The 16,237-nt window shown below is 40.1% G+C and overlaps 1 protein-coding gene across 1 annotated transcript in view; it reads left to right on the top strand.

The window, feature by feature from the left end:
* Positions 1-16,237, top strand: part of ZC3H3 (zinc finger CCCH-type containing 3) — a 501,954-nt gene that overhangs the window by 408,527 nt on the left and 77,190 nt on the right. The window contains 2 exon segments of the mRNA XM_044669341.1: positions 52-121; positions 14,935-15,066. Of these exon segments, the coding sequence (XP_044525276.1) occupies positions 52-121; positions 14,935-15,066 (202 nt within the window).

The raw sequence follows: 16,237 nt of genomic DNA, 5'->3' as shown, positions 1-16,237 counted from the left end.
TAACTCCTTTGAATCTTTCTTAAAGAATCCCTATCCCTTCATTTCCAACAGGTTTTTACGGGGCACATGCAAGAAAACCGATGGGACCTGCCCATTTTCCCACCATGTCTCCAAAGAGAAGGTCTGTATGGCTTAATGGACAGCCTGGGGCTCAAGGGCTGGCACTCACACGCACTGGAACCAGGGGTATTTTAGATAAAGGTTTTCTCTATAAATTCAGAGTTATTTAGAGGGCCTCCGATATTTTGAGACTCAAGTTTCTGAGTGTATTGCACATACACCTTTGTGAGGAACACTTGCATGAGCAATACCTCAAAGCACAATGCATCTGAGCTACCTAATGCTGTGTGCAGTAGGTGGGATTCCATCAATTGAATTCAGGAATAAGAAGAAACTTCCAAGAATGGACAATTAGGTTGGCAAGCTCACCTTGGTAAACAAACTGGAGGAATCACTCTTAACAAAAAAAAAATAGCTTCTCTAAGAAACTAATGTGATCTTGGAATTTATGTGTAGAAATATAGTGTCCAGATCAAGGGAGATGATATTCTTACTATTCTTTGCTTTGGTCAGATTGCATCTGAAATAATGTATTCTGTTTGGGGTGTCACATATGGGGAAGGATGATATTGATAATATTGAGAATTTCCAAAGAGGAATAACCACCAAAATGATGAAAAGACTAGAGATCAGATCATATGAAGATCATTTGAAAGAAATGATGATGTTATGCCTGGAAATATCTTGGGAATCCAGAAGGAACAATTTAGGCATCTTCAGGTATTTGAAGAGAATTTATGTGGAAGAGAAATGAGACTCATTCTGGTTGGCTCCAAAGGGCAAAACTAGGAGTAATGGACACAGTTTGCTTAAAGGTAAATTTAACTTAATATAAGAAAAAGCTCAATAACAATCAGAGTTATTTCAGACAGGTATCATATTCCTTGAGAAATTTTCATCACTGGAGGTAGATGGGCCCCTCTTTCAGAGATGGTGTAGAGAACATTCCCGTTCAGTTCAGATAGAACTAAATCATCTTTGAGGCCACTTCAGACTTTAATATTCCATCCTTCTGACTTGACTCCCATTGCCTTGCCTTTACTGCTCTTCTGCCTTGGTTCTACTACACAGTATTGATCCTGAGACAGAAAGTAAGAGTTAAAAAGACAAACAAAACAAAAAATAATTATGAGAGTAGTAGGTGAACACTGAATCCAACAGTAAAAGATCTGGGGCTGGGATCCTAGTTCTGCTATTGACTTTATGTAATCTTGATCAAGTCTTTTTCTTTCGGCCTCATTTTCTCCATTTGTAAAATCAAAGCATTGGACTATATGATTTCTTAGGTCCCTTCAAGTCCTTGATCCTACAACTTTTACTAGGACCACAGAAAAACAATGGGTTAGGAGAGAAGGGAAATATGGAAGAATAGAGAGTTGGGGATGAAAAAAGCAACTTTCCTCAGAAAGCTAGAGCAAGAGTAGTAAGCAGTAATCCTCACTCACAACCTTCTTATACTTCAAGAGTTACCTCTTTTATTTATCTCTTATCCCTCTCCCTCTTCTTATGGCTAGCAACCAAGATGTGGACCAAGAATAGGTGTCTGGCGTTGTGAGTTGGACCTTTCTACCCTGTCTCTCTCCCTCTTTGCTCTCTTTCTCTGATGAGTAGCACTGTCAAATCACCACTGCATTCCTACTACCTGGCTGATGCCTGCCTTGCTTAGAGCTGGGGGGCCAGGCAAGTCATTAACACATTGGAAACCTGTCAGGCTAGAAGTCTGAGGTTAGGGAGGATCTTGCCATAGATTATATTATCCCCAAGAAAGATCTGCCTCAGTCACATCTCCTCTCCCCTCCCTTCCTCCTCAATCAGCACCGAGATAATTCTATTTTTTTCTGTTCCCCTCCTTTCCCAAAGCAGACTCTGAGCTAAACTCCTGCCAACCTTGGACCTAGTCCTAGGGATCTAAGTGGGATGGACCTCCAGCTCACCTATAGTCAGTTTGGCTTTAGCCTTTTTGTCCCCTTTATCTTGGCAATGAGGGACTTAGAAATAATCCAAACCATCAGTAGCTTCTTCTGCTTGGGAGCTGAATCCATAGCTTGACAAAATCAGGTCCATCATGGAATCCAACAGAGAGATCCTGCCATCTACCTCAGACTGAATCCTTAAGGGGCTGCGGTTGAAATAACCAGTAACTTTGTGTAGAAGGTAAGGAATGGTATCATTGCCCTGGCCTGAAAATAATAATATTCATAGTTCCCACTCTTTCTGATTTACAAAACATTTTCCTCATAGTAACCTTGTGAGAGATGCAGAGCCAGTATTGTTATTCCCATTTTACATTTGAAGAAACAGGTTCAGAGGTTTAAGACATCACCAGAAAGCATAAGATCCATGTTTTCTGACTCCAGGTCTCATCCTGTCCACTACACTGTGCTGCCTGTAGGTGGAAAGGTGCCTTTCTTCTTCCCTTCATCAGATCGATGTCTCTCAGTTCTGCAGGTTGGCAGTGTGTGAAAGAGGTTGTTGAGAGGACAGGATATCCCTTGCTTACACTCTGCTCCTCTCTAATTGGCCTTTGTATCACGATGGGAGGTTTTCATACAGGATCCTCAGAATCTATCTCTCTGCTTTCCTTTTCCTTTTTAAACTCCCCCTCCCTCTTTCCTCGACCCAGACTCTTTTTTCACATACCTTGTCCCCCATAGTTACTTCAGACCTGAGGCAAGTAGGTATTTATCCATATTAGTTTCTTTAGATTCCTAGGGACTGAGGACATCAATTTCCTGGCCATCAACCCAGCTACTTTGGGGTAAGTAATCGCCTAGGCAGAAGAGAGTTTCTCTAGGAAAAATGGATCCCCTTGTTCATCATCCTTCTGCATCCATCCTAGAGGGCATCTTCATTTCTTCTCCAAAATCTCCATTTCAGTCCCTTTCTCCATTCTCCATTGCCTCTTACACCAACCCAACTTTCTTCAACTATTGTCCTCACCCCTCCTCTCTGCTGTAGAATCTCTTCCTTATGAATGGATATGAGCAAGCTTACCAGGGCCTCGATGGACTTACCTACCACAGTGATCTCTGTACCTTCCTTCTCCTTTCCTAACTCATGACACACACCAGACATTTTGGATATTAACAGTTAATCATTAGAGACTCCTAGCACACTCCTTTTCTTAATGAAGTAGAGACAATGGCTGTGATAGACAGGCTGCTCCAGGGTCTTCAGAGGAAGAAGAGACTTAACAGTGTGAGGTTTCAGTGATCTTTGATTCAAATCCCAGGAAATATTCAACACATGGCATATTCCTAGGAGGAAGGCAGAGGTGACCTAAGTGAGAGAAATCTGTACTGTTTTCTGCTTTCACCAGTTCTCTTCTTCAGTTCCACAGATCTCAGTGTTAAGGATCTCAGATTTTATCTGGTCCTGAAAATGAGGTATTTTTTTTTTTCAGTATCCTTAATGAATGATCATTCAGCTTCTACCTCCCTAAGTGCATAACTTACTTATTGGGCAGCATCTAACATTTTGGGACAGCTTTAAGTGTGAGGAAGTTTCTCCATACATCAAGTTTTCCCATATATCCTTTAGTCCTACCACACTAACTCTGAGGCTCTCTGACCTGTTCTTTCTCTTGGCCAACTAGAAACAGTCCCTTTTCTTTTATTTTATTTGAAAAATAAGTTGAAATTTTTCAGAAGGAACTTTTAATTTACAGAAACACAGTCAATGGTGCACATTTCAATCAACTAAATATGCACTTATCAATCAAAAAGCATGTCTATCAGTGGCCTGCTATATACAAGACCCTGGACTGAGTGCTGGAGATACAAAAACAAAGAATGGAACAAGCTCTAGTCTCATTGAGTTTATATTATAATGGGAGAACAGAGAGAGAGAGAGAGACAGAGAGAGAGACAGAGAAGAGAGAGAGAGAATGAGTATGAGTTTATTAGTTGGGATCAGGAAAGGTTTCTTGTAGGTGGTGATAATTAAGCTGCATTTTGAAGTGAGGGAATCTGTGAGGCAAAAGTGAGGAGGAAGTGTACTACCAGCATGAAGAATAATTGGTACAAAGCCACAGAGAAGGGAGCTAAAGAGCTTTGTGTTAGCAGCAGAGAGGAGGACAGTTTGACTCTAACACGAGAGGAGAGGAAACAATATTAATAATAGCATTATTATATAGGGTTTTAATTTGCAGGGTATTTTCTGTTATCTCATTTCAGCCTTACACCATCTTTGGGGTAGATATTATTATTATACCCATTTTACAACATGAGGAAACTGAGTCTGAGGGAAATTAAGTGTCTTGCCAAAGGTCACATAATGTCTCTGAAGCAGGATTTGAACTCAGATTTTCAAACAGTCCATCTACTATACCTAAATATAGGTTGGTGTGCCAAGTTATAGGCAGCTTTAACATATTTTATCTTAGAGGAAACAATTGAAACACTGGAATTTACTGAATAGGAAAAAGATATGATCAGATCTGCTTGGAAGGAAAATCCCTTTGACATTTTTTGTGAAAGATAGACTGTAGTAGGGAGAGATTTAATGCAGGGAAACCACTTAGAGGATCATTGCAGTTATCAAAGCAGAAGGTCATGAGCATTTGAACAAAGGAGAATAGAGCAAAAAGTCAGATGCTAGAAGATATTTTGGAGGTAAAAAGAGCAAGATTTGGTAACTGATTGGATATGTGAAGTTCATGAAGGAGAATGAAGAATTTTATATGATAAAGTCAGAGTTTCACATATAGAAGCCTAGAAGAATGGTGATGAGAGCCATCCACTAAAATAGAAAAGTTTAGAAGAGGGGTAGGTTTAGGACAAAAGATCATGAATTCTGTTTTGGACATGATGAATTTAACATTTTTTTCTGTGACATCCAGATTAAAATGCCTATTGGTAACTAGTGATGAGGAGCTGAGGTTCAGGGGAGGAAATCTGAGTCTTCAGCATAGAGTTAATGAAAATCTTGGAAGCTGATGAGATCAGTAACAGTTTAAAGGGAAGAGAGGAGAGGGGAAACTATGATAATATCTTGAAAACCACTCCAAGTTAGGGAACTTGATATGAATGATGAGCCAGCAAAAGAGATTGAGAGGGAACACTCAGATAAGATGAGGATAATAATGATATCACTTAATGGCATTTATAGCACTTTAAAGTTTGCAAAGCACTTTTTATATATTATCTCATTCAAGCCTTAAAACAACTCCGAGTTAGATGCTGTTATTGCCATTTTACAGATGAGGAAATGGAATCAGACAGAGATTGAATGACCTATCCAAGATCACACATCTATTAAGCCACCAACCTCCCCCACCCCCACCAAGCTTTGTTTATATTTCAATTACATGTAAAAAAATTGGCATTTATTTTCTGACATTTTGATTCAGATTCTCCCTACCCTCCCACCTCCTCAGATGGTAAATAGTCTGATATAGTAGTAACTTCTTAAGGAAGGATTTGAAACCAGATCTTCTTAACTCCTGAGTCCAGTGCTCTGGCCACTCACTATGCTGCCTAGCTACTTGCTAGGCAGGATTAAGAGAACTGAAAGATTTATATCATGAAAACCAAGAAAGGAGAGAGTATTAGGAGGACAGGGTAGTCAGTAGTTTCAAATGTGACAAGTACTTTAAGAAGGCTAAGAACTAAGTGAAGACCACAAAACTTATATTTAAGAGTGCTGAAAACTTTGGAAAGAGCAGTTTCAGGTGATAACTTGAGGGGATGATAACCAGAAAGAAATAAAGCAGACTGTTTTTTAAAAGTCCTTACAGATATCTTGTTTGATCCTCATAACAACTTTGGGAGGTAGATAACTATCATTATTTTCCATTTTCCAGTTGGGGAAACTGAGGCAGACAGGTTAAGTGTCTTGCCCTGGGACACATAGCTAATTAGTGTCTGAGGCTTGATATGAACTCAAGCCTTCCTGACTCCAGGCCTAGGCTCTATCCACCATGCCATCTAACTGCTTGATAACATCTGGTGAATATTTTTTTGTTTGGTGGTTTGTTGTTGTTGTTTTGCTTTTTAAAGATGAGGGAGAGTTAGGTATGTTTGAAGACTGTAAAGAAGGAACCAATAGATGGAGGTTGAAGATTTGAGAAGGAAGGATGATTGTGGGCCTAAAGAAAATGATAAGGAATAAGAGGAAGGGTACATATGGATTGAAGGATCACCTCATCAAAGACTGAGAAAATGGAGAGATTAGAGAGTGATATCCAGACAGTTTGAGATGAAAAGAAAGGAAAAAGGAGAGAAATTGAATTTAATTTTCTCATATTTGAGATTCTCAGCTTATAGGAAAAAAAGTGTGGGAAGTTTGGGAAGGGAAGAGAAAGTTTGTAGTAACTTCCATGAGAAATGAAAGATAGGAATAAAAATTGCTTTGCTATAGAGAGGACTCAGTTGAAGATGGATATCATGAATTTATAGTTTGTACAGTCAGCCTGATTGTGTGATTTCCTCTAACTCCATTTAGCAGCATGTGAGTGGAAGGGGAAGAGGCATATGGTAAGAAAACCCTGGTCCAGAATTTGGCAAGGAATGAGAGGTGACAGGACAACAGGGCGTTTTAAGACTTAATGACAGTATGAAGTTAAATTGGTTAACTCAAGTTGAAATTGGGAAGGGTGAAAAATGAAGTATGAACAAAAAGGCCAGAAAAAAAATGAATTTAGGAAGGGTCATATTCATAGTGAGAGATGGAATGAACAAAAGCCATGATCAGATAGAGGAATTTAAATTTTTTTTTTTGATTAAGGAATTGGAACAATTATAGGTAATGGTGAGTTGCAGAGTGTTAGTATCCCTATGGGTAGCTAAATTGGAATGGAAAATTAGATCATGATATTGAAGGAAATTTTGAAACTAAAAAGTTAAGGAATTCAAGAGAGGAGGGTCAGTATGGATGTTGAAGCCCCTTGGTTTAAGAGCAAGAAGGAAGAAAATGAGCCAGATGCTGAACTCCTGGAGAAGGAGGCAGAATGGCTTATTCAGAGGACTATACATAGCCACCACCATGATGTGAATACAGTGGAAAATTTTAATTCAATAAACTTCAAAGGAGTCCATATACTATGTGTATAACCTCTTGTTTGGCGATGAGGATTTTTTTTTTCAATGAAGAGGACTAAAATTGGCCTTCATTCTAATAGAAGGATATAATATATACACAAATTAAAATGTAAATTGTAATACAAGACTGAGGTGTGATGGGACAGAGGAAAAGCCCTGTCAAAATAATCTAAGAGAACTTGAGGAAGGAAGGATCGTTATTTGCCAGGGAGTGGAATCTTTAAGGAAAAGGAGAATTTCAGTAGAAATAAATGAGTACTGAATGAGTTACTGGCATAGAGGATAGCATGCACAAATATATGGAAGCTAGAGAAGGCAAGATGAATTTAGGGAGTAACTTATAGTCCAGTTTAGTTGGAACAGAGAGTATTCGGTGGGGATAGAGCAGCATTAAGATGAAGAGATAATTTAGAGCTAGCTTAAGGTGAGTGTTAAATGCTAAAGAATTTCTTTTACCTTTTATTTTGAAGGGAGCCACAAACAGTTTTTGAGTAAAGAAATGACGTTATCAGAGCCCTAAAATTAGGGAAATGATCTTGAAAATTTCGTGAGGGTTGGATTAGAGAGCGATAAAGGGTGTATAGGAAAGCACTTCAGAGACTATTGCTATAATAAGCTGGCTAAGTAAGAGGTGATGAAGGTCTGACTCAGGGACTACAGTGTGGGTGGAACCAGAGAGGACAGGTACAAGCAATACTGAAGCAAGGGAATCTCTGCCTCTGACAGCTCATTGTTTTGAGGGTGAAGGAAGAGTCACAAAAGATTCTTCTGGTATAACTGATATCCATCCATAAATTAGTTCGGCTAAACCAACCTAAAGTTTCCTGGTCTTGTTTCCTTTACCCTGCTTCCCTCTTCAGTTTGTCTGCAAGTTATTCTTTATATTCCTGGTGCTTATGGAAAAGTAAAATGTGAATAGAATTATAGAATCTTAGAGCTAAAAGTCCATTCTAAGCAAGAACTCATCTACAACAGGCCTCATAAGTCATAATTCAGCCTCACCTTGAACTACTGTAATGAGGGAGAGATTATTGCCTCCAAAGGCAGTCCATTCCACCTTTGAGACAGCTCTAATTGTTACGAAGGTTTTTCTTATATCAAGCTTAAATCTGCATTTATGCAACTTTCACCCACTGGTCCTTGGGGGCCAAGAAAAACAACTCAAATACCTCTTAAACATAATAGTCCTTCAGAAACTTGAAGATAGCTATCATGTGATATGTGTTGGGTTTTTTTTTTTTTTTAAAAAGTAAAGTAAAAGATTCAAGTAAAAGATAGTAAGTAGCAGTTATGTGGTACATTTTATAGAAAGGTGGGTCTGGAGTCAGGAAGACCTGAGCTCAAATCCAGTCTCAGATGCTGACTATTTGTGTGTCCCTAGGCAAGTCAGTTAATCCTTGCCTGCCTCAGTTTCATCATCTATAAAGCAGGAATAATAATACTGCCTCTCTCCCAAGGTTGTTATGAGGATCAAATGGGATAATATTTGTAAAGCACTTTGTGAACTTTAAAGTACAATATAAATGCTCCTTTTGCTGCTACTGTTCCCCCTAAAAGGCTTCTTTTCTTTAGACTAAATATTCCTGATTTCGTCAAATGATAAAATTATTTGGCTTAATCTGCAATTCCGTCACTATCTTGAATGACCTACTTTGGATACCCTCTAGTTTATAGTTTTCCTACCTTTTTAATGCACCCTCTTTTCTCCACTCATAACACTTACCATCTTCCACTTACCACCTATTACAATAGCCTTCTGGTTGGTCTTCCTGCCTCAAGTCTTTCTCCACTCTAGTCCATTTTCAACTCAGGTGTCAAAGTGCTCTTTCTAAAGTTTTAATCAGTTCACCCTGTATTCAGTAAACTCCAGTGGCTCCCTAATACCCCTAGGATCGAATCTAAACTTCTGGCTTTTAAATCCCTTTACAACCTGGCCTCCTTTTACCTATCTTACACTTTACTTTCCCCTCCATATATTCTGTGATTTAACTACAACTGCTTGTTCCTCATACATGTCATCCTTGTTCTCTGCTCTTTGCCTTTGCATTGGCTCTTCCCCTATACCTGGAAGGCTTTCTTCCCTCCTCCCCTTCACCTCCTGGCTTCCTCAAAGACTTAGCTCATAGTCTACCTTCTGTAAGAGGCCTTTTCCAGGCCTCAGTAATGCTAGTGCCTTCCTTCTGAGATTATCTCCCAATTCTACTGTACACATCATATATATATATATATATACACACATAGTTGTTTGCTTCTTATCTCCCCTGGCAAGATGGGACAGTAAAAACAATTTGTTCCAGTGAGCCATGAAGGCGGGTGAAGCAGGTGCTGTGGACTACCTAGAACTTAGTCAAACATCCACTCCATCCCAAAGTATCACTAGTCATCTTGATTTTTGTCTTGCCAGTGGACTCTGATGACTCTAGAAGAGGGAATGAGACTGTTAACTTTGTGCAACTCTACCTCACTTAAATCTAATGTATTCAGGAGTCAAAAGACATTGCTCATACATTTTGTATTTTATTGTCTTATTATTTTTATGATGTTGCTCCTATCTTGAAGTCCTGTGGCAAGTGAAGCATCATTTGCAGCCACACTGGGAGCTGCAGTCAACACTCTGCCCATAGGCAGCCCAGGGTATAGAGTCATCTTCTCACAGGATTGAAGCAGCACTGGGATTTGGCAGCCCCTGACTGCCCTTGTGTACCTCTTAGCATGAGGAGGGGGCTAGAAAAGGTCCCCTAAAATTTGTCTGCTTTACTCAACCTTACCCTGGCCTGCTTACTGAGATAGGCGGGGATCCTACCCTGTGGGCAAAACACACACAGAAAAAACAAAATTAGAGACATCTCCATCCCAAATGTTCCAGTGGGCCATTTGTGCTGACCTGTGGTAGAATCTTCCAAACTTGGATGGGTCTGATCAGCTAGTTGGACACACTGTACATTTACCCCAATCTAGCAATATCATTTTAGTCCTCTTCAAGTGCTTAAGACAACTATTACCAACTACTGACCCCCATTAGACTGTGAGTGCTTAGCACAGTGCCTGGCCCATGGAAAGTACTTATTGTTGACTAGCTGAAATGTAGTACCTAGAATTGAACATAGTACTTCAGATGTGGTCTGAGCAAGGCAGAGAACAACAGAATAAGTATGAGATAAATATTGACTATTGCTATCATTGTCTAGAATGAAAATTCCCTCCAAGTCTTCCATCCAGCTGACCACCTTATGACATGCTGCCTCTCGGATTAGACAGCTGATTTATAAGGTCCCTTTCATCTCCTCCAATCTATGATCTTTCTCATTCTGGACCACATACCACTTTAAAAAATCATTTTTTGATTGAGAACAAGATTGTTAAAAGTACTTGGGCCACATTTCATGGTCATTTGGGATTCAAATCCAGGCCTGACTGTCTGTACCACATTGGATCTGGATTATCTAACCTTAGAAGTAATTGATAGCAGATAGACCTTTCCTGCCCTATACACACACAGACTAGGTACTTGGTGACTCTTCCCCCCTTCAGACACATTCAGACACTGACTAAAGTTGGACGTTCATTTTTGGGCTCTATTGAGATCAACTTGGAGGAACTGGGCGTGCTGTGCACCGTGTGATGATTGGGGTGGTAGTGGGGGGGGGGGGAAGGGAAGTAGTCAATGTGAATGGATGAACTTGCCAGGCAGGCTAGCATGAGACTAGGGCTTGGGCAGAGGCTTGCTGGTGCTCCTGCCGCTGCCACTGCTGCGGCAACAGCTTTTCCCCTTGAGGAACTTGAAAAGAATCAGCATTTTTCTCCCTAATAGAGCTCGGAAACTCTGTTGTGAGCAATTTGGAAATTCACGTCGAGTTTCGGGTTCATTAGCTCGAGGCTCCCGAGCCTCTGCATATTCCAAGCTGTCTAATATGGCCGCCCCGCACCAGTGCCCTGAATTAATGTTATTGTTATTTGTGTGGACGTGGTGGGGTGCAAACAAGGTTAATTGAAATGAGAATGCAGTTTCCTCTTGATAATGGCCCCTGCTTGACAGCTAGGAGGAGTTTAGTTTGGTATAAGAGTTGCCTTTATTATCCCTTTTTATTAGAGCTAATTTGGGCTCTATATCAAAAACTACATTAAGGGAATTGTTTACGGTCATACCACCACCAACCCCACCATGGAAGCCCCCAACTCCCGGCCTCTCTCTCAATGGCTGCAGTTAAGAGACAATTAAAAATAAACTCTTGTATTTTAAATCACCCTTTGTTTCTTTGTGCTTCCTTCCTTCCCTCCTCCTGCTTTTTTTTCCCCATCTGTGTACATGTCTCCTATGCTGGTTTATTCGCTACCGCCTCATTCCCCCACCCCCACACACCTCCCCTCTCTCTCTTGTCTTGCTCACTCTCACTTTTCTCCTCCATCCCCACCTCTTTTTCCTGCTGCCTGTTTCCCACCCTCTTGCTAGTTCCTATGTTTCTCTTGTCTTCTTGACCCTGAACTCCCTTTCCTGTCTGCACTGGCCTCTTACTGGCTTCCTTCTTGACCCCTCTTACTCACTCTCTCACTTTGTCCTCTGGATCCCGTCTCATTTGCTAGCTGTCTCACACTGTTGCTCACACTCTTGTTTTTCAGATGTTACTGTCATGAAGCTTTGCTTGCCTTCCCCCGCTCCCACCCACTTCACACATTGGTCACACTTCTAATACTTTAAATGCGTAACTTTAGTCTGTAAGCTTTCTGAGAGTAGAGTCTGTTTTATATTAATTTTTGTATTCCTCAAAATGAGCATAGGATCCAATTTTGAAGATGTTTGTTGTTGAATGAATGAATGATTGCCTGAATAAGATAATGGGGCAGATATAGGCTGCAACATCCTGAGTTTCCCAGTAATCCATTGAACATTGAAAGGACCCATAAGATGTCCTCTCTCCTCAATTTCAGGTTATTTCATGTCACTTATTCTAGGATGATGCTTCTATCTGTTCCCTGACTACTGACCTCCACCAAAACTGTATTTCTATTCTTCTCTCTCTCTCTCTCTCTCTCTCTCTCTCTCTCTCTCTCTCTCTCTGCCTTGGAGGTCCATACACATGACATTAGCCATCACCTCCCAGATCCCTCTCTGTGGCTTCCTTGACCAGCTGGAACATTTCTGTCATTATTTTATTCTCTCAGGCTAGGATTCTCAGAGTCATGATTGACTCCCTCCTTTATCCTCTGTAACTAATCACACACTAGCCTCAACAATCTTCCTTCAAAATATCCTTTCATCTATCCTTTTTACTCCTTTAGCCACCACTCATATTTAGACTATTGCAATAGGCTCTTAACCCACCTCTGGGTTGCCATTTGTCCCCTTCCAGGCCATTTTGCATATTCTTCCAGAGCCACCTTCCTAAAACAGTTCTGAACCTCCCCTTCCACCCCCCCACCCCCCATTCCTGCTAAACCCTCTTAGAGCTTCCCCATTGCATTCAAGTCTAAATTCCTCTACCTAGCATTCTAGGCCCCTTATAATCTGTCCCTATCCTAGCTCTCTAAATTTGTCTCCCTTTCTTCTCTTCATTAAGCTCAATGAATGTTAGAGCTGGACAGAACCTCAAAACCTAGACAGGCATAACAGAAACAATAATAGTAGCTTTTATATGGGTAGTTAGGTGGTAAAGTAGACAGAGTGCCAGGCCTGCAAGCAGGAAGACTCCTCTTCCCAAGTTCAAATCTAGCTGCGGGGTGGCCTTGGGCAAAATGAGCTGGAGAAGGAAATGGTGAATTACTCCAGCATCTTTGCCAAGAAAATAACAAATAGGAGTCACAAAGAGTCAGACATGACTTGAAACAACTGAACAGAAACATTAGCCATTAACAATTATCATGTTAAGGATGGCAAAGCATTTTACATGTTATCTCACTTGATTCTTAAAACAACCCTGTGAGATAGGTGCTTTTATTATCTCCATTTTGCAGATGTAAAGACTGAGGCTGAGAATAAGTCACTTGAGCAGTCACACAGCTAGTGTCTAGGGCAGAATTTGAACTCAGATTTCTTTGTCACTAGGTCCATTACGCCATCTAGTGGTCTTGAACGTTATAACAGATTATAAAATGAAAACATTGAAAGAGGCTTTAGACCTTTGATAATAGAATGTCAGAGGTTGAAAAGACTTCAATACATCAAACATCAGAAATGAAAGAGACTTTAGGGCATGAAAGAGTGACACTAAGAGGATCCTTAGCGTACAACCTTCCAGTTTTACAGTGTAGGGAAACTAAGGCCCAGAATGGGAGCAAGTTTGGTGGCTGAACCAGAACAAGAACTGAGACTTCCTAATTCATGGTCTTGGGATAGTTTCACGATTTTTTTGCTTTTCTTTTTTTATCCCTAGCTCTTATCCTAATACTTTTCATACAGTAAGAGATTACCATACATAGATCATCCAACCTATCCTAACAGAAAGAGACGGAGAGAGAATGCTCATTCCTGCCTAATCTCTTCCTAATTTTTCTATCCAGATGTTATCCCTGTCTCCTTTTAAGCCTGTCTGAAGTCCTTCCTTTTCTGTGAACTGATAGTTTATGCCCAAGAGGAGGTTTTCTCTCGGAATCACATTTGGAACCAATGTGATAGGAGTTAGAGCTGAAAGATATCTTAAAGTTTCATTTGAAAGATGAGGAAATTCACTCAGGAATATTAGGTGGCTTGTCCATGGTCACAAAGTCAATGTTTTCCAGTTGTTTTGTTTGTGAATTAATTTTTCTCTTTACTTAGATTATAAGCCTAATGAAGATGACTGAGGACCATAGAATCATAGACTCCCAGAGCTTTAAGGGACTTTAGAAATAATCTCATCCAACCCCTCCCCAAAACATAAGTCCATAAATCCTGATACTTATGCCAAAGAGTCACCTAGCCCAATGTGGAAATTTTTCAGTAATGAAGAGCTCACTATCTTCCAAGGCAGTTTGTTTCATTTTAAGAATAGCTCTGATAGTTAGTTTGGCCTTCCTTATGTGGAACTAAATTCTGTCCCCCTTTCCCATCACCTTCCTTCCTCCTGATAATTTTTCTCCATTGTCCTTTAATTGTACCCTCTAGAGCCAAAGAGAACAAGTCTTCCTCTAGTACCTCATGACAGTACAGTTGATACTTGAAGATAAAAATAAAGAATTCCAGGGGCAGCTAGGTGGGTGGCTAAGTGGATGGGGAATCAGTCCTTGGAGACAGGTGGTCCTGCGTTCAGATCTGCCCTCAGACACTTCCTGGCTCTGTGACCCTTGTCAAGTCACTTAACCCCATTCGCCTGGCCCTTAACACTCATCTGCCTTGGAACCGATACTTAGTATAGATTCTAAGACAACATAAGGGTTTTTAGAAAACAACAATGAAGTCTTCCCTAAATCTTTTCTTCTATGTTAAACATTTTCATTTCTTTTCATTCATCTTTGGTCTCTAGTCCTTTCTTCTAGATCATCTTCTTCAGGATATGCTTTAGCTCATTTATGTCCATCTTAGAATATATCGCCAAGAAATAGACATTATTCCAGATGAGTCTACACCAGAGCAGGGGACAGTGTCTTTCTCCTTTCTTGTCTCCACCACAGTTATACATGTGTGTTTCCACACATATATTTCTGTATGAGCAAATGTATTTCTCTCCAAATGTATATCTCTGAAAGTAAGATGTATGCATCTTATGGGAATGTTTGTCTTTTTGTGTGTAACTCTGAATGTGTCTCTTTTTATGAATGTACATATGGCTCTGTAGGTCTCTGTGATTGTATATGTCTCTATGTGTGGAATTAGAAAAAGTTCCCACTATCCTATCATCCTGTCTGCTCTTTCTTTTTACAGATGCCTGTGTGTTCATACTTCCTAAAAGGGATCTGCAATAATAGCAACTGCCCATACAGCCACGTGTATGTGTCAAAGAAGGCAGAGGTCTGCGTGGACTTCCTCAAAGGCTACTGCCCCATGGGAGAAAAGGTAACTGATAAACAGGATGGTTGGTCATCCATACCCTGGTCCCAGGAACATACAGTAAGACATGCTATGCTATGCCTTGTATTGTGGTCTTTCTCAGTCATTGAGGAGGAGTTCCTCTTGGACTGTGACCTCCTGAAGATTAGGTCTTGAGGTGAAAACAGTGTCACTTGCTTTCTGCTTCACAAAATCATTTCACACTGGGGCCTGCCACACCCTGGGATTTTTAGTTTTATTTGAATGATTCAAGGCCTAGAAAGAAGTTTTACTCATTACAAAGCAAAACCTCAGTTTTCTAGAATTTTGCAGCTATGGGATGTAATGGTGACAAAAGGAGTCCGTGAGTGTAAATTGTCTCACAAGGGATATAGCTGTTCACAATCCCACTTTTCTAAACAAAACACACATACAGTAAACACAACACTTCCCCCCAACCCCTGCCTTCTACTATAACACTATGCCTGACTTTGCTGGGCCTGTCACATAACTTCTTTACATAATACTTATTTGTGTATGTAGTACTAGTACATCACAAGAACATTTGCTCCTTGACGGGAGGGATTCTATCATGTTCTGAGTTTGTCTCCCCAGGCATGCTGAGCTCAATAAGCTCGACCATAGGTAGTTAATAAATGTAAAGTTTAGTTGAGCCAGAAAGTGAGCACCCTACATGACATTAGAGCCTGAGAAACTCAAAATGAGAGATGTTACTTATTCTGATTGTAGGCTGAGACTTACAGATATAGAAACTTTAGAAAGTAAGAGTGTGTTTCAGAGAAAGAACTAATGGAGTCTAAATGCAGACTAAAACATACTATATTTCCCTTTCTTCTTTTTTTTTTTTTTGAGATCTCTTCTACAAAATGACTTAATGTAAAAAAGTGTTTTACGTGATTGCACATGTACAATCTATATCAGATTGCTTAGCATCTCGGGGAGAGTGGGAAGGAATAGAGATGGAGAATGGGAGAGAATTTAGGAACTTAGAATTTTTTTAATGTTAAAATTTTGGGGGAAAAATAAGTATTTTTAAAAAAGAATTTTTTTAGAAAAAGGTAAAAGAGTATGACTAGGTGCTCCAACCCTTACAGCCTGTGGGAAGCCCTCAGCTGTTCTATTTCTCAGTTTCTCTGCTTAAGCATCCTTCTCCCATTTAAATTTACCATATCTACCA

Source organism: Gracilinanus agilis, chromosome 1 (assembly GCF_016433145.1).
Source record: "Gracilinanus agilis isolate LMUSP501 chromosome 1, AgileGrace, whole genome shotgun sequence".
Classification (NCBI taxonomy): Eukaryota; Metazoa; Chordata; class Mammalia; order Didelphimorphia; family Didelphidae; genus Gracilinanus; species Gracilinanus agilis.
The sequence above is the reverse complement of the archived record's forward strand: the minus strand, read 5'-3'. Positions and strand labels throughout refer to the sequence as shown.